This window comes from Labrus mixtus, chromosome 22 (genome assembly GCF_963584025.1).
Source record: "Labrus mixtus chromosome 22, fLabMix1.1, whole genome shotgun sequence".
Classification (NCBI taxonomy): domain Eukaryota; kingdom Metazoa; phylum Chordata; class Actinopteri; order Labriformes; family Labridae; genus Labrus; species Labrus mixtus.
The window spans coordinates 1,048,622-1,075,909 of record NC_083633.1 but is presented as its reverse complement, the minus strand read 5'-3'; the positions used below and the strand labels follow the sequence as shown (position 1 = coordinate 1,075,909).

General features: G+C 43.2%; 1 protein-coding gene across 9 annotated transcripts in view; it reads left to right on the top strand.

Annotated features, from left to right (window-relative positions):
* Window positions 1–27,288, top strand: part of sox5 (SRY-box transcription factor 5) — an 87,874-nt gene that overhangs the window by 26,581 nt on the left and 34,005 nt on the right. For 7 of the 9 annotated variants that reach the window (XM_061029861.1, XM_061029855.1, XM_061029853.1 and 4 more), the window contains exons 4-6: window positions 16,052–16,138; window positions 21,446–21,618; window positions 22,947–23,015. In XM_061029861.1, coding sequence (XP_060885844.1) covers window positions 16,052–16,138; window positions 21,446–21,618; window positions 22,947–23,015 — 329 coding nt within the window. The remainder of the gene's footprint in view (window positions 1–16,051; window positions 16,139–21,445; window positions 21,619–22,946; window positions 23,016–27,288) is intronic. The other 2 variants (XM_061029860.1, XM_061029857.1) reach the window with 1 other exon arrangement.

Genomic DNA, 27,288 nt, shown 5'->3' with positions numbered 1-27,288 from the left:
TCAGTGGAATCCATGATTTATCTATTCAGCTCTCTCATAAACTCCCTTCATTTGCACGCCCCGTTGTTGTTTTTCTTCCTTTTCTTTGATTTTTCCATTCTTGGTGTTTTTTTCTCCCATTCCCATGGAGAGACAGAGGAATGTTTTTATGCCTCAAAAGTCTGCGAGAATGAATGAGTTTTGTGTACAAGTGCGCCAACACTCATTCGGCCCTCAATTACATTATCAAAAAGCCTTGGAAATGTAGCTGAAAGATCTTAAAAACTTTTCTTTGAGGCACTCAGGCAACAAAAACACTTTCTGCTTTCTGCTTGAAGTTCAACCAGTTTTCAAAAGGCAAACATGACTGCATCCTAAAATGTTTCTTATGTGTTAGAAGAAGCCTCAAAGTTTAGAAGACAAGTTCAGCATTCTGTCATTTAGTAGTCTTCTCACACACCAGCAGTTAGTTACTTTGTGAGTAGGTGGATGTTGCGTTTTGGAATGAAATGCTTGATTTTACATTTTTGACATTGTGCCATGGAAAGGTATAAAAAGCTATCACTGTACTGAAAGCTTTCCAAACTTCTCTAGGCCCACACACAGTTAAACATGCAAATAGTTTAGTGAGTGTTCAAGGAGGCACTTTGAATCAACTTTGGATAAAATAAGAAGTAGGTGGAAGCTGTTCAGAAGTTACAACGACAACACCTTTTTATTTTTTTATTTAATAGATTTGCCTAATTTTCAATAACAGGGTGAATCCAGCTATACATGTCCAAAACTCCGTAAGGGCTTTCTAAAAAGTACTAAGTAGTTTGATTCTTATGACAAGTGAATTAGAGAAAATTCTCAAAGACAGTTATTTCAGTTTAGATTTATATTTTGAATTTGATGCATCTGTTGATTTCTATCGGAAAAACCTCCCTTACTTCTAACCAGAATTACATTTCTATCATTATTCAATGACTCTCCAAAACTTTATTTCCAATCGATGTCACTCATTTATCCTTGTCTGTCTTTTTTTGTATTTGTATATGTTTAGCTGACCTTCTTTTCACCTTCTATGTCATGTATCTCATATCAGTATACAATAAGGAATCAAAAACCAACATATCAGTTGGTATTAAAACATGAGGCAGAACATGGTGATCATATTCAATTAATTTCTTTACAAATCTAGACAAAGCACACATGGATCTACAGTATGCAGATACAGTATGCATCCATGTGCTTTGTGGCACAAATTAAGTGTAGGTGCAAATCTTTACTGTGATTGCAGCATGTAAGCTTACTATAATGTACTTTAAATAGATGTTAAGTAAGCTTTATGTTCGAGCTTATTAGCTGCGACTCCTTTGAAGAGATCATATGTATGCTTGTATAGTTTATACCACATTAACATATACTGTCTATATCATGTATGTATTGGCAGGTCTTTGTGTGCATCCCAGTGCCTTACATGCCACATGCTGCACGTTAATATGATTGTGTGACGGAGCCTACACCCCACTTTCCTCTGTATAATCCATGTAGGCTTGTGCGCAAAGTAGCTCAATCTGCTTAGCACAATTTGACATCTCAGCTCCAACGAGCATGCAGAAGCATCAGAGCTGTAGTCCTCATGTCAGCAGCGTCCAGCACAGGATTTAAAGCCTGACATGGATGTAAAAGGGGCTTTAACAGCCTGAGTGGAGGTGTGTATCACTGTGTAGTTCTTGTTGGATTGCCTGCACACATGGCAGTAAAAGTTACAAATACACAGTACAGAGGTCACCTTAACTCACAATTTTTTTGTCCTTGAAAACAGAAATTCTTGAACAATGATGGAAGATTGTGAAGGCTGTCCATCATTTTGAATGATTAGGATTCATTTCGATCGAGTATGGCAATCACACCCCCATAGGGAGACCTTTTTATATCTCGGGGATGATGGAATCTATCAAAAAGAGCTTTTGGGCATTAACACTTACCCTAACACCAAAGGCTACTGAACATGTCTTGCTATATGTTTGCTGCAGGGTGCTGAAGAGCTATAGACTTGAAAAGTAAAAATTCAAATGGTGGGTAAAACACAAAGTATGACAGAATTTCTACAACCCTGTCCGGCAAAATGACCACCCCACATATGTAAAGACAGATGACAGATGTAAAGGTGTTTTCCTATGTGTAGTGTTCTTTAGCACCTTAGTCATTGGGAGAGCAACAAGTCAGTCAGCTAGTTAGTCAGTCTTTTAATATGTCAGCAAGTGAGGAAGCTTAGTCCTGTAGAGCATCAGCCAGACTGCCAAGAAGTCAGCCATTCAGATACTCCACAGAGCCAGTCACTCAGCCAGTCTTTGAAGCCACAGGGTCTATATTAATTAACCCCTGGCTTGCTGGTCAGAGGGCGGTTCCTCTAGATGAAGTGGTAGTGTCTGTTCTGTCAGCCTCAGGGGTCGTGACCCTGAGCCCACAGCACGGCCCCGGCCTTATTTGAGCCAGATGTTGGGAGACGAGCATCCCCAGCAGTCCCTCTCCCCCACCCCCCACCCCTTCACTCCTGCTTCATTCTTCTCTCCCTGCTGCTGCTGCTGCTGCTCGTTCAGCGGAGCGGCCAGCCATCACCCGCCACTCATGTCGGAGCTCTGATGATCCTCTGCATGGATCGCTGCTATATTTCTCAGTCCCCCCCCATCCCTCTTCTCTCCAGCTGTCCTTCTCTCCCTCTCCCTGTGGGATCCCTCCATCCATTCACCTCTTCCTTTCCTCCTGCTGTATTTTTACCCCTCCCGCCTTGTTTGGCCCACTGCCCCTTTCCGCTTCACTCAGGGGAAAGAGTGCTGTGTGTGTGTGTTGCCTGGCAGCATGCCTGCTCTCATAATTTTCCCCCTTCTCCTCCTTTTTATCCTACCTCATCCTTTTTTCCCTCTCATCCCTTCCCTATCCTTGTTTCTATTCATTTCTGCCACCTCACCTCCATCGCTCTCCTCTTGCCACCCTTTGTCCCTGTCGCTCTCTCCACCTGCTTCTAATCACTCCCCCTCCATCTCTTTCACCGCTTTCCTCCATTCATAATTCCCTTTTCCGTCTTCCTCGTTTCCCCTCCTTCTCCCCCTCCTCCCTCCTCGGCTGGGCTCAGGAGCAGTGAACAGGTGTTGTCTCCTTTTGATTTGGGTGCGTTCGGATTAATGCTGTCAGCTCAGCTGTTAAAACAACTGCCACCGCCAGATGCCAGTCAGTTTGGGGCTGGAGCTGTCACCTACACACACACACACACACACACACACACACACACACACACACACACACACACACACACATCCAGACAAACACACACTCGGATGCAAGCATGCACACACACACACACACACACACACACACACACACACACACACACACACACACACACAAACACAGGGTCTCTTGGCTCATTGTAATACCGACAAAGCAAATCAGCTGTTGTACTCCAGTCCTGTCTGTAACCCAGGTGTGTGTTTCTGTAGCCTTTCCAAAACATCACAGTCAGTGGTTAGAACAGTGACATTATGACATGATATTACAGTAATTAATAAAATAATAGACCAACCCAGAAAACAAGAGTGACTCTGTAAAGCAGCCATACCAAAGGAAACTTGTACTTGTTTTTAACGAAGATGACAAGACTTTTTAGATTTGTTGCATTTTTTTGTAATTGTTTGAAGAAGTGGAAAACTATTCAATTAATGTGCACTTAGCCCTTTTGGATTTAAAGGTCAGTTCACTCGTCATGGAGACTTCTACTCAGCCTGTGAAAACACTATAATGGATTCTCTGGCTCAGGAGGAGCTGTATAATGTCAGAGAAAATCACCATGATGATTTGTGATTGAGTTGTAAAATGAAATATAACGGGCTGAAAAAGTCTAAGGACTGATGCTGTTGAGTCTTATGTGGAATATAGAATCCAGTTGGAGGGTCATGCTATTTCAGTCTGTACTGATAGGATTTTGACCAATTAGTTTTGGAATATAACTCTTACTTATTTTGTATTATACCAACTTATTGACTTCGTTCCCTCACTAAATAAAAGCTGAAATTCTTCAACTGAGTTAAGAGACTCCAATCAGCCATTTTCAAGATGAAGAGTCAAACATCATGTGGTGTTAAGCATTCATTGATGACACTACAGTTTTTTTTCTATGTAATCTTGCTTTGTTGTTTAACGTAACTGTGAACTATGACCCTTCTCCTTTAACCTCACAGATTTACATTGTGAAACTCTCGGTCAAACAAATAATAAGCGTCTTCAGCCACAAATTCATTGACAGCCTAAAATCCTTGTATTCTTTAAAAAACTTCAGCTGTTTATCTCAGTAAAGCATCTATTCAATACGTCTTTTTAATTTCAGTTTTTAATTCAAAGCATCTTATTAACATGTTGTGAGATCGATTAACTTCTATATCTTCTAATTGAATCTTCAATAACGTTGTTGACCTGTAGCTGTGTTTACTGTTACAGAGAGTCTCCATTCCTAAGGACCTTCACACACACTCCCTCACTCTTTCCCTCTGTCCCTCCCATTCCTGCTCACTCTCACTTGTTCCTTTCTTTTTCTCCAAAACATTCATCCTGCCCTGCACATACATACCTGTCAGGTCTCTTAAATCCCCACTTTCCTTTTTGCTTTATTTTCAAGTTCAGGAAACAAACTGCAACATAAATCTATGATGTGTGTGTCTGCGTGTGTCACCATTTGTATGTATTTTTGGCACAGGCATCCTTCCTACACTCACAACCATTTTCTGCCTGGCAGTTAAATTTAGAATCCTCGCTGTTGGAATTTGTGAATAAATGATGATTAACTATGAATGCTAATGATCAGTGGTGTGTAACAGACCTATTTACCGCTCCTCTAGATGTGGGTGGAGTAAGCAAGCGCCCCTTATGTATGTGTGTTTGTGTGTCTCAGATGGTGGTATCTGGGTCCATTTTTATTCACAAACACACTCATAGACACAAAGTATTAGAGGAAAGATTCCATGATCCATCTTCTCCTTCTGGCATATTTCTGATCTATCTTTATCTCGTCGTGTAGTCCTCCTCTTTCTCCTTCTAACACGGTTAATTTTTTCTCTGAGTGTCTCTCAAATTGAACCCATGTTTGTTTGCGAGCTTCACACTAGCCGGTCTTGTGATGCTGGTTCAAGGAGCCGTCCACACCGAGACAGTGGACACTTGTAAGTTAGGTCATGTTGGTGTGTCTGACATACTCTTACACCCAAAGGAACACACACCCAGCACACTGTCTAACATTGGGCCCTCTGTCTAGCTCCCTGCACCACCCCACTGGTATCGCTTTACTATAAGCAAACACAGGCTCATGCAGAATTTTTGGCCTACTATCGGCAGTGGGTTTTCACCCTCAGTTAACTGTAGACCACGTCCTCCTTGTCTGCTTTGGTGGATCGTTTAATGAAGCTAACAAAGTTTTTGCCAAGGATATTAGACACCACCGTCGTCTGTAGTCTCTCCTGAGCCAGACGTTGTTAAGACAATTAGCCCACTTATAGAGTTGGGGATGTCTTGTTGGAGGAATGGTGGGGGGATGAGAATGAAGGGGTCAAAGACCCACAGGAATGTTTAGGAGGGGGGGAGGAAAAAAGAAGTGAGTCAAGGGACCATTTGTCCGCCTGAGAGCAGTTTAAATCAAATAACATTTACCAATAATGTTCTAATAAAGATATGAATGATCCGATTAACACAGGAATGATTTGATAAAAAAACAAGATGTTAAGATGAAAGCAAAGTTTGATCAAATAAAATACTAACCACTTTTTAAGATACTTTTAGTGTTTATCTGTTTGTATTTAGGTGGATACATCAATCAAATGTAGACTAAGATTATTTCCAAATTATATTCACCTGCTGAAGCTCCATTTAGAATATCTCCTAAGAACCAAAGCCCTATTGATTTTGATTCTGTTGAACCAAGTTCACAGATGCACACCTGAAATCTTCCCCTGACGTGACAAGATGGAAAAAAAAAACTTTTTTGTCTATTTGTCAACACTACAAGCAATCAGATGTATTCACATTATAACCCATACAGTGAATAACACACTTGATTTGCTCGTTTGAAAATGTGGCTGGAAGAATTCCTGATCTATTCAGGAGTACAATTTGGCTGTTTGTGTTCACACATGCAGCTCACCCTCAAATTTTCTGGAAATTGTGATTTTCATGCGTGTGTGATTAGGGCTTCTCACTGACCATAAAGTGTGCACATTTGTAAAATTTTGTAAGTAATTATTATTTCTTCTAGAAAAGGGTAAATCAGAATCAGAAAACTCTGAGAAATGTGTCTGAAAATATTGCAATGGATCCACTAGCCGTTGCATTTATCAGATAAACAATTTGAACACTATTGCAATAGTTCTATTCATAATCAGTTAATTAAAGGGACCTCCTAGCCGGTCACTATTGCACATCCATATACCTTTACAAGAGACAGAAATACAAATCAAAACAGTAAGGGGACAATTATCTTGACATTTAGTTCCAAGCTCCAAAAGCATGTGATCCTACATTGCCCATAATGCATCTCAAAAGCAGCTTTTATTGAAAGCTCTCTACCCACCGCTTAGTTTTTTTTTGTCAGACCTTACACCTTCAATTTGTAGAAATGGCTTTCTGTCAAAGGTTTCAGTCTCAGGCCAGAAACAACCTAGATGTTTCTTTAGCTGGCCTTCTTTTTATTTAACTTTGAATAGCTCCCTCCACATTGGAAGTAGTGATTCACAGGCTATACAATGCTTTCACATAGAAAGCCTGTTTTTATCAAAAAGTTTGCAAAGCTTTCATCTTTTTAAATTTTACATATCTTAAAAGTTGTAATTAAAGTGCAAAATGATCAACGTGCTGTCACTATAGTATGTTCTTTCACCAACTCTGTTTTTGTCATTTAATTTGTGTGAGTTCCTTGTTCTTACTTGTTAGCCACAGATGGCTAAATGATCTAAATGTGACCTAACCAGCAGCATCAGCTGTTATTGACGAGGCAAATCTTATCAACCAATCAAACTTTTTTTTTTCTTGCCTGAAAAACTTTGTGATCTTGCCAGGATAATCGGGGAGTAGGAAGAGATCTGCAGGGAGAGATATCGACGTGAGTGAATAATTGGAGCGCAGTGAATCTGAAGGCTCCAAACGGGTCAGGCACACAAATACTCGCAGGCAGACGCGCGCACACACAAACACACACATGCTAGTCAGCAGAGCATTCCAGCGCTGTTTGGACTGTTGTTGCGATTGGTCTAATGGTTCTCACATGTCTGTCGCCCTGTCTTTGAGCAGCACACAGGACAATGTGGGCTATTCTTAAGACTTTACAACGCGCTCTGTCTCAGGCCGATCGACGCACAGATGGAACAAACATTCACACATAGAGAGAAGAAAGACAAAAAGAGACAGAGACGGATATCGAGACTCAAACAGACGCATTAACAGAGGGAGAAGTGTGTGCGTGTGCGTCTGTTTGTGCTTGTCAACAGCGTCCGCGATAACTGGAATAGGCGGGTCCCGCCTCCGCCGTCCGGCAAAGCAAAGCCACTCTCAAGCCAAGCCAACTGTCAATCAAATAATCAACACAGCGCCAAAACTATGATAGCATCAGAAATAACAGTCTTTACCCATCAGTCTCACATGCACACACACACACATAAACACACAAACACACAAAGGGAGGTTAAAGTCACAGCTCAGCCTTGTTTGAAAAGGCTCCCAGCATGCAAAGCAACATTAGTGTGTCAGGAGTGTCTTGCTGTTCTGTCTGTCTCTCTGTCATTGCTTTGACAGGCAGACGAAAAATGTCACGACTCACAAGAGAAAATGCTTCGCTGTGTGTGTGTGTGTGTGTGTGTGTGTGTGTGTGTGTGTGTGTGTGTGTGTGTGTGTGTGTGTGTGTGTGTGTGTGTGTGTGTGTGTGTGTGCACTCTGTCTGTCTGTAGCGTAGTTAATGCGTGGGTCCGTTCCTCTCCTATACACAGCAGGCCCGATGCACAATGTCTTCTTTTGTTGTCACGTTAAAGTGATGCAATAAAGCTGTGCAGTGACAAGGACGGCCCCGGGGCCGCTCCAGTGACAGAGACGTTGAGTGTGTGCATGTGCGTGTGCATGTGTGTGTGGAGTGGAGACAAGAGCACTGAAGAGGGGTTATTGCTACGAGACAGATTGCAAGTGTCATTTTCCATTACAGCAGCCTGAGCCACTGTGTACAACACACACACACACACACACGCACACACACACACACACACACACACACACACTGATACACATGCCTTGGCCTACTTCAACAGGATGCTTTTGACAGGGAGAGATGTGCGTGCATTAAAGACTGCCGACCCCAACTATTTAACCCCCTACTCACTCTGACGTCAGGTTGAGAAAGCAGAAGTCATAGAACCGATTTGTTTTTTTGCCTCGTGTGATTGGTTGATTCACAATCAATTCAGCCATAGATTAAATCTGATTTGTCCATGAAAATTAAGATTTCAAGAGTCTGAAAATCACATTTTGATCGGCACATGATATAGAAATTGGTGCTGAAAAGGGCTTTTCATGGTTTAGTTGGCAGATTAAAATCTTGGATCTGTAATGGTTGTGACAACTATCTAACCTCCTGCGCTTAAGAAACATTCTCAAGACACGTGAGATCGTGCAAAAGAAGGGAAATGATGCTCAGCTCAAGTCTGCTAAGGACTTGGTTTCCACCTGACAGCAGGACCAAGAAACACCACTCTATTCAAAGGCTCCTCAGTGAATACATTATGCATCAAATACAGCATGTAAACCTCTAGTATCTATTCAAAAGTCTCTTAAGAGGCTCTGTTTGCTAACCAGACAATTAGCTAACAGTACTTGGTGGTTATCAGTACCACAGTTGACACTTGGTCTCTTCAGCCTGTGAAGTATGAGGCAGTAAAATTAAAATGAGATTGGTGTTCAGTGTCCCTAATAAAAGGTGCAGTGGCTGCAGCTATCAGTGGCCAAGCTGAATTAGTCCAGCAGATTCAAATGTCTAGATGCTATCAAACGCCATTTAATGATAACGGAGGTCACAGAGGCAGTCGGGGAAAATGTGTGCGACTGTGTGTGTGAAAGGAACATTTCTCTGTCTCCAGCAAAAACACAGCATTAAGATAGCATCGCTAATTTCTCCAGCTCGGCACAAAAACAACATGAAGAGGGGGAGGGGAAGAGGAGGAGAGAGAGAGAGAGAGAGAAAAAAACAGCACCCAAGCAGAATGAAACAACAAGGAAAGTTTTTCTTCGACTTTCTCGAATGTCGCTCCAGATTTTGCCCTTCATCGTTCTTTCACAATGTCGCGCCCTCTCCGCTGCTATTTCTGACTGCCAGTGTGTGGATCTGGCTCGCTGAGATTTCATGCCAGTGTAAAAATTGGCTGAGGGTTTGGTTCAAATCAAATTGGACATAAGCACCCACAACACCATCTGTTAGGGAAAGGCAGTGGAGTGAAGGGCAGAACTCTGTATTCAGATAAATGGATTTTCAATTTATTAAATTGTTGACTGACACCCTTGTAAATTTCCGCTTTATGTGCCGCGTCCTATTCTTAGAACGTCAAATTTAAGGGAAACATGTTGCTATACATCCATACAATCCTTAATATAGAATGAAAAAAATCCCACTGCATCTGTTGTTTTGTACGTCTTGAATTCTTTCTTTTAATATCTTTGCAGCACAGTCTCTTCACATTTACATAAGAGGAAAAAAAGTATTCTTTTTTTATTTACTTCTGCTTTTTTTTTTCACTGAAATTCCATCTTTCTCTAAAAAAGACAAAAATTAAGTCCTCTCCCTGGTTAATCTTTAGGTGTTTTGGCAAGTGATATTTGTTTGCAGTTTTTCTGTTAACAGGTGTGTCGCCCCAAAATGTGTTTAGAGACGCGTCTGTGGTTGTCACAGTACTTTAGGGGGAACCATATGTCCCTCATCGCCTCACCCAAAAACTTAACTTACTCTTCAAGGTGAATAACACTCTCTTAACTCTCAGAAGTTGATGTCATGTGGTTGTGTTTAAGTTTTATGTGTGTATGAGTGTGTGTGTCCCTGAAGCCTGACTGCTGGTCTGGGTGTTCATTAATAACTGAAGTTGGAGCAGCTTCTAAATGAAAAGTCACTGTGGACGTTGAGACCAAACAGGGACTGAGTCTAAAACACACACACACACACACACACACACACACACACGTTCTCTGTCTCCTTCTTCCTCTGCTTCAGTGGGAGACAGGGAGCATTGGGAGGGGGGTACAAAGTAAGGAGGAGGAGTAAAGGGATTTTAGTGTTTACACAGAGGCCCGGCCACTGCGGCAACTGTTGCCAAGCGCAGTTCTCCCCAACAACAAGCCAATAATTGGTACTGTTAGTGGCTAACCTTGTGGAGGTGGTAGTGCGAGGTGGGCTTGGACAAAAAGCTTTTTGATACAGCTCCCTCTCCAGCTCCATCTCCTCTCTCAAACCGCCTTAAAATGCCCTTTTTTTTGTCTTCTTTTTTTTTTCTTTGACAAGCGACTGCCCATAATCTTGGCACGGCCCCCTTTTGCTTGGGAACGATTGGACCGTCTTTAGAAGGAATCGATGAAAATGTGTCCAGACACATGGCCCAGCTCAACCAGACATGAATTGATCATCAAAATATCAACATCATCATTTCGTAATGGAGTATGTTGGTGCTGTCAGTGCGAGGGGGAATAGCCAGACGAAGAAGCTGCAGTATCAAGACGATGTAAATAAGTGAGGAGTTGTATTCCAAATTCAGCTTTTCTGAAGTTTCTCTGAACATCTACATTATGCAGTAGGTCCAGTCTGTCTCATTTTACTACTGAAAGACTTAAATTACCTCACATTATTCATACACATATTCGACTTTCCCCTTTTTTATGTATCTTATTTAAATAAATCAGAGTTTTAACTGAAGCAAGGATTAATTTACTAAACTGAGTTGACAACCATAAGATGTGCTGTTGAGGTTTGTAATGAATGAAATAATAAAAGTGCTTCATCATATTCTGACAGTCAGGAAAGATGACCTACTTCAGGTGCTTACAAGACAGTGGCATTTTCCTCAACATTGATATCTTATCTTTCAATCCCATGTGAACATCATCTCTCTGTGGCCGTCATGGCCGCCAGCTGATGTGTTTTCACCACAGAAGTCAGCACACGTCTCTCCTCGGACTCCCTCTCTCTTACTCCTTCCTTCTATCTCAATACTTCAGTGTTCAGGGTGGCAGTCTTACACAAACTCCACCAGTGCTTGTATAATTGCTTATTCAATCCTGACCCCTGCTCAGTTTAGGAAGAAGGAGGGTGGAAGAAGAGGAGGAGAAAAGAGAAGGAAGGAGGGGGGGGGGGAGTAGCCCAAGCCTCCCCATGGCTGCCAAGGCCCAAGTCAATGTGGAGCCTGTTTTTCTGGATACAAGGGCCGGGCCACGGGTCCCAAGCCAGGGCCCTTTTCCTGTGGGCCCTCCTCCTCCTCCTTGTCTTCGTCCTCCTCCTTCATCCTCCACCCTCCTCTGAGCCCGGCTGGGCCTGGCGCTGGCACAGAGGTCCCTTTGTTGTGCACCCGAGGACCCAGGCTCTCTCTCACTCTCCTTCTTTATTCTTCCCCTCTTTTTTCTCTCTCTCTTTCCACAAACCCCTTCCTTAACCCCCCCTTCTCCTCACAGTCCCTCCCTCCCTCTTTCTCTAAAGGTCTCCCAGCTTCACAAATATGAGATAATAGGAAAAATAGAGCTGGCCGCTTGTGGTGACTCAGGGCAAAACATCTGAGTGAAAAATAGAAAGTGAGAGAGAGAGAGCGAGCAAGAGAGAGAGAGGGTATTGTTTGTGAGGCTGGTCGGAGAGAGAGCTGGACTGTAGTCGAGTCGACTCCCTTCTTTCTCTCTCTCTCTCTCTCTCTCTCTCTCTCTCTCTCTCCAGCAGCTTCTGAACCAAAAGCTCACTGTGGATCCAAAAGCCGGATGGGGGCTCACTCTTACACACACAGACAGACACACACACACACACACACACACACACACACACACACACACACACACACACACACACACACACACACACACACAAACACACACACACACACACACTGTTTCTCTCTCCCTCGCTCGGCAGGTGGACGGGGTTGTTTTGGCTCGGCTGCAGGGCAGCAGCTTGACTCCGTTTGAGCCAATGAGCCAAGATAATAGCCGACGATTCCAGAGTTATTGTCAGCGTTTTCTCCCTCTGCTTTTCCCAGAATCCCCCTTAGCTGTGCAGGGTTGTAATGGCTACGCCACCCTTAGACCAATTTATTTGCTTTTGCATGAAAATACTTCACAATGGTACACAAATGTACATTCAAAAGCAGAACCTCAAAGCAGGGACTATGGTTCCTACAACCCCTTTAACCTCTCTAATATGTCCAAGGGCCTACGGAATATTCCATGACATTATCAAACAAAACAAAATAAGACTTTTTCTCTACAAAATTACTTTATTTAAAAAAGGGGTGGGGGGAACTTTATGTGTGAGGGGTCACAGCGAAAACACACTTTTAACGCCCTCTGCAAAACAATTTTACACTTCTTCATCTTCTTGTTTTATTGGCTCATTCCTTGTTGTTTTTGTTTTTTTTCAAAGGTGGGGTCAAGCATCCCTCCTCACCCTCAGCTCTTAACACCCAACCCTGAAAATATGTAGCCAACACCCCTGTGTGGGCACAAAAACTCCACCCGCTTACCTCACACAACACACGACATGTCACATATGCCAGAAGAATGGGGAGTAGCTCTTGTGATTTTCATGGAAAGTGTTGAGCTGTCCTCTTTTATTTAGTGCTTTTTGGCCATGGTCAGACGCTGTAGATGCCTTGCTATGTGTGTCTCCATCCAACTGTCCTGTGACTTTTAGAAGAACGCTTTAAATATGCTATATAGAACCTCAAATCGGCAGAGCTGTAGAATATAAATCCTTAAATGTTAGAGAAGAGGAAAGGCTCTCAAAGTTGTTATTGTTGCACAGTTGCAGGTAATGGAGACCGTATTTCATACCCCAGAGAAGACTTTAAAAAAAACAGAATGCACTTGACAGCTAGAGGTATTCTAATGCATTGACTAATGCCCAAACAACCATGATGAGAAGCTAATGCATGAGAAAAAGCATGTGAAGTCATGGATTCAGGATGTCCAAACACTCTTATATCTCGTGCACAAGTTTGTGTGAGTGTGTGTGTGTGTGTGTGAGAGAGAGAGAGAGAGAGAGAGAGAGTCTGAATGTGCTGGTGTGTGTGTGTGTGTTTGTAGTTTATCAAGGGTGACAGCGTGGGTTCTTTCTCATAATGTTCACCACATCAATCAACATCACAGTAAAAGCATCAGCATGCCATGTCCTCTTCTTTTCTCTTCTTTTCTCCTCTTGTCTTTTCTTTCTTTTTCTCTTTCATCCCCTCTTCTCTTCCCCTCTTTTTCTTCTCTTCCCCTCTTTTCTCATCTCCTCTCCTCTACTCTTTCTACTTGTCTCCACTCCTCTCACCCATTTCCTCCCATTTTGCCATCCGCCACACAATGAAAGAGCCTCTTGGCTTTTTATTAATAGTTAAAGTGGCCCCGGCCTGTCACTGGGGACAATAACTGCAGCCCTGTTAATAAATAAAAATAATAACTAGGAGATGGAGACAGAGGGGGAGTGCAATGGAAAGAGAACAGGCGACACTGCCATTTGTTGTTCCCTCTCACTTGTCAAAGCTCTTTGGCTTAAAAGCCTCTGTCATTGTTGAGTGAGAGAGGGCTGGAGGGAGAGATGAGAGTGAGAGACAGAGAGAAAGAGAGGGAGAGGAGGGGTGCCAGGGGCTAATAGCACCTGTTGGGGTGATGGTGAGACAGCTGTCACGAGGGGGGGAGAAAACACAGGAGCACACTCTCTCCTCCATTCATTCTTCCTCTGTGCATATTTCTTCTCCTCCTCCCTGATGTTGCATCTCATCTCTGATCTGTTCCTCCTCATATCTTCATCCTGATGCTAACCCATCTTCAAGGCTACAATGGCTTCTGACAGAAAGCACTTGGGCACATCAGGGATGTAGACTGCTGACTAACTGGCTGAGTGGCAGCATCAGAAACACAAGGACAAGACCAGTCAGGGTCCAAGGACGGTGAAGGGAAAAGGCAACAGTGAGGAGGGAGAGAGGGACTGAATGGAAGTCTTGAAGCCAGAGGAAGGGACCTGATTCAGGCCTCTGGAGAGACTGTAGGCACGCGCACACACACACACACACACACACACACACAAACAGAGGTGCGGTATGTAGGACATGCTGCTCTGCTTTGTGTGTGTCTGAACAGAGCTTGTATGTCCCGACTGTCTCGCAACACGTTTTTTTCTTCTTCTTTTTTTGTGATCGTGTGTCACTTTAAATCCTGAAAATCTCCAGGTGGCTTCTCATCCTCATCCTCATGAAGGAAGGAGAAAGAAAGAAGTTTGGGGAAAAGCTTTGCGTTCTGTGTTTGGATGATGGGTAAAAAAAAAAAGTTATTTGATTTGTTGTTAAGTGTGGAAGCTGAGTATGTGCATGTATACATGTCTCACTTTGAGGGGAAAAAGAGCTAAGCTGTGCAGCTCAACACACTGGACATCTCTGTTAAAAGCATTAGTGTTTGTGTGTGTTTGTGGGTGTTTGTGGGTGTATGTGTTTGTGTTTGTGCAGGCAAGCTGTCTCATACCACTGAGATTAAGACTTCTTTTCCCTTAAATCATTCTCGTCATTATAGGAAAAAAAAATAATCCAAGCACCAACAAACTTTTTTTTTTCACCTGCCGTCAGCAGTTGCTAGTGTGCATACGTCTGTATGTAATGCTATATATATGTGTGCTCATCTGAGTGTGTGTGTTGTGCATGCATGTGCCTGTGTGTTTTGCGGATGTTAGTGCATTCAAGTGTGTGTGTTTGCATTGGCTGATAGGGTTAATCCCTGCACTCAAAGTGTAAAACCTCTTTCCTTAGGAAGGCCTTGCATCCCAGGTGCAGATGGCTCCCAGTAAATACACTTCTCTCTCTCTCTCTCATTCTCCTGCCTCACACTTTCACTCCTCCTTTGTCTGATCTTTGTTCTTGTTAATAACAGTTAACAGAGTGACTAGATGATGGCAGCATGTCTGTACTTGTACGTGTGTGTGTGTGTGTGTGTGTGTGTGTGTGTGTGTGTGTGTGTGTGTGTGTGTGTGTGTGTGTTATATCAATGAGTGCATACAGTATATGTGCACACATGTAGGATTGAATCTCTGCATGTGTTTGCTCTCTTGTGTGACATTTCCATTTGCCCCCACTGTTTGTGTGTGTGTGTGTGTGTGTGTGTGTGTGTGTGTGTGTGTGTGTGTGTGTGTGTGTGTGTGTGTGTGTGTGTGTGTGTGTGTGTGTGTGTGTGTGTGTGTGTGTGTGAAAGAACATCCATGTGTGAGTGTGACCATGGTTAGGATCGTAATTAGTGATTCTGTGGGTGTGTGTGTGTGTGTGTGTGTGTGTGTGTGTGTGTGTGTGTGTGTGGTGTGTGTGTGTGTGTGTGTGTGTGTGTGTGTGTTCAGGGTTTTGTGTTTGTAAGGGTCTGTGGAGTGTGTGTTGAAAACAAAGCGCGAGCTGATAATGTGTCCATTGTGGCGGGTGCATTAAGGCCCTCTTTGTCTCAGGGCCCACAGGGCTAATGATTCTCTAGCAGCAGGTGAGAGGGAGAAAGCCTCGCTCTTTCTCTCCCTCTCTCCTCCACTTGTCTCTCTTTCTCTATCTTGCGCTGCCTCTCTCGCTCTTTCCCTTTTGCTCACTTGTTTTTGTTCTTCAGATTTCCTCTCTTTCGATTATCAGCTTCCCTCTTTCCACCTTTCTCTCCCTCTCTCTCTCTCTCTCCCTCTCTCTCCTGCTGATGCGACCATTAGGCTGAGCTGCCGCTGCCTTTATTACAGCAAATGGACTTTAAATGAGCTTTATTGTCATGTTGGCCAGCCAACTGAATCCCTCTCTTTCTTTTTCCTCTACCCCCCACCAACCCCTCCCTTTAACAGAGGCCCCCAGCATTGAGAGGCTGTTGTCTAAGGACTGGAAGGATAAACTTTTGGCCATGGGCTCAGGGCACATTGGAGAAATTAAAGGTATGGTACCAATAAAGATAGAGCTAAACTTTACTTAATGCAGAGAAATTGAGTTAACCCTTTCAACTTTATCAAACTCTGATGTTCTTGGAGGAAAATAATCCCCAAAAATGTTTCTGAAACCTTCTAAAGACCAATTTAAACTTTCAATCTTGTGTTAAAATCTCAAAAGTAAGACTTGGATAAGTGGTTGTTGCCTGTGTCCGTAGTTAAGCAGAGGGCTTCAAGCAGTCAATGCAAAATAACTTTTCCTTGTACAGATTCATCTAAAAATAAAAAGCATAACTAAATAACTTTAAAGCAACATTAGATCCCTTGTTTACATAAAGCATGATCGAAAAACAAGAAGCCATTGTCTTTATGGAAAAGTAGTTCAAATAAACGGGAAAAAACATGACTGATAAGAAAAACACAAGTTGACCAAGTTTATCAAAGTAACTTTCTAAGCGATTTTATGAAGGAAATTTGACTAAGATTAAGTAATGTTCTGATATCCCTGGAACACATTATCTAAATAACAGGATTCAAATAACCAAGTATTACCAAGGAGTGTGCCTAAACTTTATGATTTCAAACTTTCTTTAAAAAAAAAACACACATGCCATTTGATGCCTTTGGTCAAGTTTGAGTTGCCATACATTATAACAGTAAAAAAAAAAAAAAAATTGCCCTTAAGATATGTACTGACTAGGCTCAATTAAATCAGACTAGGTTTAAGGATTAGATTAAAGTGGAATAAAGTCAAATTAAGTTAATGTGTTTGCCCTGAACTTCACTGAACTCAGCTGAACCGACTGTTTGACCAACATGTCAAACAGTCGGTGACGTCCCTGCCAGTCCTTGATCTCTGTGTTAATCTTAGTGTTAATCACCGGTTTAGCCACATCAACCCTTCTTAACATCTGTGAGTGAGACAGACAGGGCAGGACAGAGGGCAGGGAACAGGATAACTGTGCTGTGAATATGCTGCCTGAGAGACAGAGAGAGAGAGAGAGAGAGAGAGAGAGAGGTGGAAGAGTCGGCCTATTATTTTGCGTACCTCCAGGGCAAAGCCGTCGTTCTCCTCCAGTAATTGAGCTTCATTAGGAAGCAAAGCAATATGTAATCAAAGAGCCTTGCGGAGCGGCGTGGCCGTGGAGAGGGGGGCTCCATTGATCAAACCCCTTTTCCCAGCTCCCTGCTGTGCTGACATTTCTGTGTAGGGGCATCCCGCATGGCGCACCACACACCAACAGCTGGGGAGAAATATCTGAACTATGTTTGAGTCTGTGTGTGTGTGGTAGTGGAAGTGTATTTATGTGTGTCCTTCAAAGTTGAGTCTGAGACAGTGCTTACATAACACTATGTAATGCAGAGATCCAACTTGTACCAATGACTGTAGAAAAAAAGAGTGAAGTATAACGAAAATCAAGTGTTCATTCAGCAGTTTATTTTACATTTTGGTGTATTTAAGTTTGTGAGCGTGTGTGTGTGTGTGTGTGTGTTTGTGTGTGTGTGTGTGTGTGTGTGACAGTTGTCAGTGCATCCCTTGACAAAAAATCGAATTCCAATGAAGAGCTTTTTGTGGGGCCACGGCCTCCTGCTACATTGGTAAAAGGCACCATGTGGTTCACACACACACACACGCACACACTTAAGTGTGTAACTCATAGTGTTAGATTTGATTTTCCCACAGCTTAGCGGTATTATAAACAGATCTGAAGCAGTATTTGTAGAGGTTGTCTTAAACTCTTGATTGTCCTTTTGAATTGCCCCTCATCTTTTCTTACACACTCTACATGCTTTAGCACTTTGTTAAAAAGCACTTATGGAAATGTTTACCTTCACACCAAATTTAAACAGTCTGTAGGATGTCTTTTGCATTATTTTATACAGATGTTTTCACACATCTTACACTGCAAGTCCCCCCCTCTTCTTTTCTCTTTGAGCATCTTTAATGTAAATATTAATAAACAAAGACTTAAGAAACGTGTACTAGTGTATCTCCCGGATTTAAGAGGTTAGTGAATAATCTCACAACCTGAGAAATCACTTACAGCATGCAAACCCTCTGCAGTAATGCTCTTAGCAGCTCCGGATGAAGAGTCACCTGCAATGGCACAAAGCAGCTATCCAGAAAGGAAAGAGATAAAGATAGGATCTATGTTGTGTTTGTGGTCTGAAGTGAAGGTTACAGTAAAAGTGTTTCCTTCAAATCAATATGAGCAGTGATACTACTTGATTTGTTATCATTTATAGAAATTCATTAAATCCAGTAAACTTGAGCTACTAGGAATATTAGGTTAGACAGGTTAGGTAGCATCTAGCTTTAATTAAACCTTAATATTATCTTATTTGATTATTTCCAGTGATGAGGTTATCTTGTCCTCTTCATACTAAACTCAGAACATTCCTTCCTCCTCCCTCTCTTCCTCCTCTCTCCCTGCCTCACTGCCTGCTTCCAGCCATCTCATCTCCTCTCCTCCATCCTTTCCGGGGGGGAGTTATCAGTGCAGCCGGGGTCATTAATTAGCACCGCCAACACAATGACAAGTATTACATTGTTACAAATTGGTTAATTACGCCACGCACGAGTGTGTGTGAACAGATCGGAGCGAGCTGGTGTTGGTTTCGGCGTGTTAGTAGGTAAGCACAGGGCCATAGCAATCTGCCTAAGGAGGTATGTGTGTAAACTGATGGAGGAAACCAGTTATCGATCCACCTGCCCGCCTCAAAGCGTCTGAGGAAACAAGCCAACAGGAGCTGATTTATGGGGCGCAGAAATTCTCAAAAGTCTGAACGGGGACTGAAAGAGGAAGAGGAGAGATTGGGCAGCTCATGTACACTCCAGAGAGTTTACTAAATCCCGTCTCAGTTAGGAAGCGTGTTGTTTTCTTGGAATCCTCTTCATCTGCAAATACTCGAGTTTACTGATTAAAGATCCACAGCTGAGAGGGGGATTGAGAACAGCTTGTAAGAAAAAAGAATTGAGCGGTTGTCTTCACTTTCACACAGTTGGCTCTCCAGGCCGCTGCTTAAAGGAATGTCCACCTAGAACTTACACCCACAGAAGTGCCCCAATTTGACTGTGTTTGCGTGTGTGTGTGTGTGTGTAAAGGGGGGGGGGGGGGGTTAAGCCCAATAAGAACCCCTTTACAAGAAAGACTCCTTTGATCCATCATTTCACCTTTGCAACCCCCCTTATCCTTTCTCTCCCCCCCTTTGCCCCCTTTCTCCCCCAACCCTTCATCCCCCATTTGAACGGGCTAACGTTTTTAACACAAGGCTCTTTCTTGTCTTGGTCAGCTTTGGCTACACACACACACACACACACACAGACATTACTAGCTCTCTACAAAGGTGGGTCTGTGACTAAGGACAGCGCCGTGTTTATTTTTCCAGCGGCCAGTGCTCCCGACAGTTGCCTTTATTGTTCATTGTTGGCGGATGGATGGAGTACAGGGGGGAAGTGAGGGAGGCTGAGGGGGTGATGGTGGGCAGTGTAGGCAGTTTTGGGGGGGTTGGGCGGTCAGGGGTGGTGTGAGACGGGCGCTACCAACAGGGAGGACAAATGGATGGTCCTCACCTTCCTGAGCGGTCAAAGGGCAGGTCAGCAGCCGGGGCTCCCTCTGTCCCCCCTTTCATCCCCTGTTGTGTTTCTCTTTCTTTTCCTCCTCACTTCCCTCTCTCTCTCCTCTTACCCTCTTCCTCATCTGGTTTGACTGGCGCAGGAATGTGGCCCTGTTAAAGGTAGCAGCTGAAGAACAATGGGGGATTGTGCTTCTCCACACACACACACACACACACACACACACACACACACACATCAAAAACCATGTAGGCAAACATTAGTACGTATGACCAGACATGGTCATACACACACTCGTCCTGATTGTTACTCAGTGTGCCCCTCTCTAACTACATCCTGGTGAATGATTTAGACCTTGTGCGGTGTGTTTGTGTATGTGTAATTGTGTGTGTGTGTGTGAATGTGTGTAATGGAGCTGGTATGTCAGGATCTAAGAGGTCTAAGGTCAGGCCATACTAAATGTGAGCAGGAGGTTGGCTGACTGCAGGGTAAACACAGACCAGACACACTCTCTTCCCCCCCCCCCCCCCCCTCTCTCTTTTTTCACACACATGCTTTCATGAAATAGAGCCTGGTAGCTCCAAGTTTACCCAGAATTCAGCAGCAATCAAATTAAATTAAATTTTCCTTCAAGTTTTGCAAGAAATGTAAATTTACAAACCTGGCGGAATATTTATTTTGTTTGTTAAACATGTGAATCTGGCTCAGATCGTACATTTGTTTTGCCGCCACATTTTTCCCTGTGTACAAATGTTTCCTCAGCCAGATTTATTTTCTTTATTTCAATAAGGCAATAAAATGGTGGATGGATGTGACTCAAGTAATCATTGCTGGCCTTCTGTGCCTTGCAGAATAAGTCAACATCTGGTTTTACAACTCTGCACACACAGTCTTTTACCAAATGCACCTTCTGTTGACGTGCCCCCTCCCACCGTTCAAATCCCCTAACCACTCATATATTAGGCTGACCAACAAGCCATGGATAGCTTTACACTGCTTTGTTGTTCCTTCCTCCTCGGTTCCTGTCCTTCATGCTTGTGACCTCTAACCTCACTCCCAACTATCCTATCTGGCCTCCAGATAGCGATGAAAATCTCAGGAAGAAGAAAAAACCGAGCACAACATCTCAGTTTTGAATTTGTATAATTTTGACATTGGGCTGCTTTCTGCCTCTGGACTCTGGTTGTTGGGCGATGCTTTAAGTTCTCACATTTGGCATTATATAAAGATGAATCAGATAGCTTATATTACAAGCTGTTTCCACACATGCACTGTTGGACTTGGGGGGGAGGGGGGACATGAAATCCAAGATGGCATCTGGATGGACAGAGTCGGACCCTATAATGGCAGCTTTCTATCTTTTTATCAATGCTACATGTAATTGGACACGTTGACAGTATCAACAAATGAGTGAAAAAGAACAGAACCCAGTATAAAGCAGCTTCATTATGTGCCTGAAGATCTCAACAGTCATCTTCCCAGCACACTTACTCGCAGAGAATTATCCTGAAATCAGCTCACCCTGACTTCACATATAGAGGTTACTAGGGGGCTGGCAGGAAAAACTCCAGGTTGAGTCGGGGTGAAAAAATTTGGCCGTTGGCATCCATACATGCAGCTCACACAGAAATATGACCCAGTGATATAGTTGTTTAAGCTGTTAAAATGAACTCTTAAAATGTGAAACTATGAAAAAATGTAGTGCTTTAATCTAACCTTTGACCCTTCTCACCCCATAGGTACCCCAGACAGCCTGGCGGAGAAAGAGCGCCAGCTCATGGGCATGATCGGCCAGTTGAGCAGCCTGAGGGAGCAGCTCCTGGCGGCCCATGAGGAGCAGAAGAAGCTGGCCGCCTCACAGATGGAGAAGCAGAGGCAGCAGATGGAGCTGGCCAAGCAGCAGCAGGACCAGGTACCAGAGTACACTGCTTCTGGAAACACTGCATATTGTATTTCTTAAAAACAATCCAACCCTAAAGGACCTTAACTTGGCTTTAAATCTCAGAATAGACCTAACTAATTCCCAATCAGATCAAGCCTTTGAAGCTTTTTTTTTTTGTACATCTTGTGGATATTTTGATTCTTTGGATAATCCAACCTAGTAAGTTATTTTGTATTCATCAATTATCCCCCACAGTACTGCCTTAAAATATAACTTAAGCTGATTCAGAATCATAGATCATACACACCAGTAGGCACTTTTAACAAAGCAACACAAATGTTCATCATAACTGCTCAGGTGTGATTAAAAAGCAACTTGTCACACAGGATTTACTATCCTTTACACACTTACACACATGTAGCATCTGTGGCAGCTTGAATGCAGGGACACTGCACAGGAATGAGCTGAGGGTATGTACTGCTGGAGCGGATGTAACAGAGACCTCCACACACACTCTAACACACGCGCACACACACACACACACACACACACACACACATCCACACACTAAGCTTGCAGGCGAAAGTCTGCCATGTTTTCAAAGAGAAGGGTTTCCCTTTTTGTTGGGCTTTTTAGCTTCTGGAAATTCTGGGATTACAAAGAGAACAACACACTTGCACACACACACACACACACACACACACACACACATATATGCAATAAGAAACACAGCTGTAAGGACCAATCACCTATGACAAACACAATGCCTAAAAGTGCCCTTGGCTGTATCCCGCATCAGTCTATGTCTGGCTCCCTGTGAATGTTCTGTTTGGATACTGTATTCCTCTTTTTTTAATTCCACTCTATTAGCCACAGGAGAGTTTTGTTGTAGAAGCTTGACAACATTTCAGTCTTTATGTTCCTGTTTTTATGCAGAAGGACTTAATATGAATGCTGAAGGGCCAGCTTAAAGAAAGATTAAAATGACATCACAAGCAACAAAAGTGGACAAAGTTAATAAATAAATAAATAAAATGACTGAAAGAAAATAAGTGTATTTGTTGAAAGAAATGGTCAGACTTGTTTATAAACTTGACTCAATCACTGCCCCTACAATAGAGCCCTCTTTAATACACTTTATTCAATGAAGTGTGTGTTCATGTCAGCATGTGTGACATCGTTGTCCACGTAGCTCTGAGCTCTTCAATATTTCAAACCAGGGCATCGACCCTCTGTCGTGCAACTGGGGCCTCAGAGACCTGCAGATGTGTCTCATCTCCCACAGGCCTGCACACACATGCACACACACACATGCGCACACATATACATTCTAATAATGTGTTGTGCTCCTTCCTTAGATTGCCCGGCAACAGCAGCAGCTTCTGCAGCAGCAACACAAAATCAACCTCCTGCAGCAACAAATCCAGGTGAGGCCAGTAGGGGTGTGTGTGTGTGTGTGTCCATCCACTTGTGAAGTCATGTGTATGTAGGTTTCAAAGTGTTTGTGCAAGTGTGTCTTGATGTTGGCCCACACGGCACACAAAGGCAATTCAATGATTGTGATTGTTGCCGTTTTCTTCGCTCAGCCCATCAGCATTTGGGGCCTGAATCAGTACTGACTTATAATAGACCCTCCTCCTCCTCTAACACAAAACACACACACACACACACACACACACACACACATACACAACTACATTTAATCATCTAAAAGTGGTCAGTGTGCTCAGGGAAATCAGAGGTTGTAACCCAGCTAGAGCTGTGTATGAGATTTAAGGCCCTACAGTATTTGATAAATCAAAGATTGCAAATCAAAATATGAGTGAAGTTCACTTTCTTATGTTTATTCCAACATGTTTCTGTGTAATTGTCAAGGCAGACAGAACGGATGGTCCGAGTGGTTATGGAGCATCTATAATAATAATCAAGATCGAGAAACTGAGTCTGTAAAGTAGCCAAGAAGACTGAAAATGTAACAAAAACTTTTTCATCGATATACCAATTGTGGCAATGTGCCAATTCAATCAACCAATCAACCAATCTTTATTTGTAAAGCGTCAATTCATAACAACTTCAAGCTCGATTACAAATACAAGAAGCCATCCACTTGTGTTTTAGACTTATCCACACACGGACCTGAGAAGTCTTACCCAAGCTCTTGTATCAGACACTTCCTGGACCCAGCCTGTGTGGATCTTTGGGTTGGAACAGGACGGGTGTGTTAGGAACCTAAATACGCCCACAAAGACCTTATTTAAGAAATGTTTCTTGTCATTGGAGTATCACCCTCAAAAATTCAAGCCTTAATGTAAACACCCTTAGTCCATACATCCAATTTGGAAACTCTACAGTTACATATCCAATCATGAATATTGTAGAGAGGAGAGAATGATACAAACAATAAAAAACTGAGTAATCAACTAACAGTTCCTTTGAAAGTGATTCTGTGTCTCAGTCTGCTAAGAAATTGGGCGGGTATATAGTATGTAACACTTGAAAATGGAAGTATTGTCCTTTTGGGTGCTACACTGGAGCCTCTATGTTGGTCCAGGTGGCTTGGAACGAATAGCCCAGGCCTTTGTAAAAGCAGATGACACTGAATTTTGAGCTGAGAAAGACGAGCTTTGTATCATAAAGAGACACCCTGTCCAAGAGGGAACACACACACACACACACACACACACACACACACACACACACACATTCCCTTTCCCCCCGAGAGGTTAGCCATACAAAGTGTGTGTGATAAGAGACCTTGTGATTGCATGTGTGTGGGACGTGTGTCTATGTGTGTTCACTATTCTGTGTAAAGCAGCTGTGTTTATTTGCTTTGTGCGAGCTAAATTCTGAATTGTTCACAACTTTGACAAAAAAAGAGAGCACATGTTTGTTTCAGAGGATTTCTCTGTGCATTCTTGAGCGTCCATTTTTTCTTTATCTGTGTGCGTGTGCGTGTGTTTGCCGCAGCTGTGTGTGTAAAGCTATAAACACGTCCGCTCATGATTCACTCCCTCACGACCCCGTCGAGACAAAGCTCTCTTTTCCCATGACTTTGCAACCTTTTCCCAAACAAGCGTCTCTCCATTGAACAGGCCCAACAATAGTTTCTCACAAGCAGGGGCAGCTGTAGGCAGCCTCGTTAAGAGAAGGACACAATCAACAGGGGCTCATCATAGGAGCGCACACACTCATGTATATCTGCATGCATCGCAAATATGCAAGAACACAGACGAACATACCAAAAAATAACGCCTTCACTCGCTCGAGCACACATATCGTACGCGGTCACAGGGAGCGCTGCACGCTCGCCCGATGATCAAACACACACTCATCATCAAAGACTTGGTCGAGAAATACACTGCTTAATCATTCATGAAGAGATTGTCCGCACAATCCCACAATACAATGGCCTGCCAGAGAGAGGGCACCAGGTTCAGTGTGTGTGTGTGTGTGTGTGTGTGTGTGTGTGTGTGTGTGTGTGTGTGTGTGTGTGTGTGTGTGTGTGTGTGTGTGTGTGTGTGTGTGTGTGCTTTGTGTCTGTATGATAAGCCTCTTGTGATTGCATTTCCCCCTAACGAGGCTGAGTTCAGCTGGCCCTCGGTGTGTGTGTGTGTGTGTGTGTGTGTGTGTGTGTGTGTGTGTGTGTGTGTGTGTGTGTGTGTGTGTGTGTGTGTGTGTGTGTGTGTGTGTGTGTGTGTGTGTGTGTGTGTGTGTGTGTGTGTGTGTGTCAGCGTCCTTGGCTTTGTTAGGCCCCAAACCCCAAAAGGCCTGTGAAGAATGCTTTCAACTGTCCACTTGGAAGAGGTGATGAAATGAAACGAATAATCAAGCTCATGAAAAAGAGAGGAGAGTGACACACATCGCTCATGAAAGGAGGACAAATTATTTATTGTCCCAGCGTCCAGCTTCCTGTTTGGTCTCACCCTCAAACTCAAATCGAGCTAACGTGTTAGCGTCCACTATTTAGGCCAAAGGCGCTCACCAAGTGTAGTGCAAAGTGATAAACAAGCAAGTTCATTTACAGAGGCAGGCGTAGCAACAAGCTAATGACATAGAGTATGAAATGGTCTCACATGCACAGTGCATTCATCAGTGTTTGAACACATTGATTCTACCTGAGCCGAGCGGAAATTAGCATCAATTATGAACCCTAACCCTTACTCATTCTTTGCCACACCCATTTTTTTTTCTTGATCTGCTATATAACTATTACCAGCTTAACCCTAAATTCTTTTGAGTCCCATCCTGAATTTAAACCTAACCTTCACCTTTTTCCTGACTAAACCTCTAATCCTCACCCTTAATCCAAGTCCGGATCCAGATGTACCTGAACCATAACCTCAACCAACCTCATAAAAACTGTAATCTTTAACCCAAACATCCTCAGATTTCCTTTATGTCACAGGGTAACTAATGAACAGAAACATGACCTTTACTTTACAAAACTTACTTTCTGAAGAATCATAAACCAAGAGCATGTTCTAATATATGGACTTGTAGACAAAAAAAACCCACACACGCACACACATCACCTGCTAGGGGCCTTCTTATTAGGCTCTAAGGGGTGAGCACATTTCCTCACTTTTCCCTTTGCTCTCTCTCTCTCGTCTTCTCTTATTCTAATTAAACGACTTGTCTCCATGGCTCCCTCCGGTGTTGCCGGGGACGACTATTGCTGCCATGCTGTGAAGCACGACGGGGATGAAAGGAGCTCACCTGCTGAGCGGCTCAGGGCTTACCTTGAGAACACACACACAGAGCCAACGCACACACTCACAATGTATATTGAAAGAAGAGGGATGAGGGGACACAAGTGTGTCCTGACTAATGAATCAAACCCACTCAACCAAAACACACACACATACACATTCATGCATTCAGGTGTGTCTCTACCTCAATACATGCTGTCTGTTATCTAATCTGCTGTTTCTATAGGTGGGAGAAAGCAAAGCAGACAGAGAGAAGAAGAAGTGAGAAAAAGATCTGAAAATGAGTAAAGCCACCTGATGCTTTCACTAGTTTAATAGAGGCCAGACATGGCGGCGACTGCAGCTAACAAGCTCTCTATTAGGGTTAACTTACATCAGTGACTCAATCACACAGACACACACACACACCTTCAAGTGTACTTCCTGATGCAGTCACACAGAGCACAGCTCTGTCTTTAATACATGTTTTTAACTTTTTGGAAAAAAAGAGAAAAAAGCAATTTTTTCATATTTTCAAATGTACTGTACCACATACATGTACACACACACACACACACACACACACACCAGCACCTCTGTGCTCTGTGCATAGGAGCAGCTAACCCAATTGCCTGTGTAATTGTTTAATCACTCCCATTACACCGCAACCGGTGTAATTTGTGTTTTCTTACGACCAGGTAGTGTTGATGTGCACGCACGGACATACGCGCACCCTGAACAACAACCCCCTCACATGCCTCCTCCCTAATGTTCCCACACACAGACATACCTGCGTGTGTGTGTGTGTGTGTGTGTGTGTGTGTGTGTGTGTGTGTGTGTGTGTGTGTGTGCATCCTAAACATGCCCTTACATTGGCAGCAGGCTGGCCTTTAATAGTCTCTGTCCGTGTAAAGTTAATGGACTAATATCACAAGCTCTCTCTCCCCTCTCCCTTTCTCTCTCTCCCTCTCTGCATTCTCTCTCTCTCTCTCTCTCTCTCTCCCTCATTCTC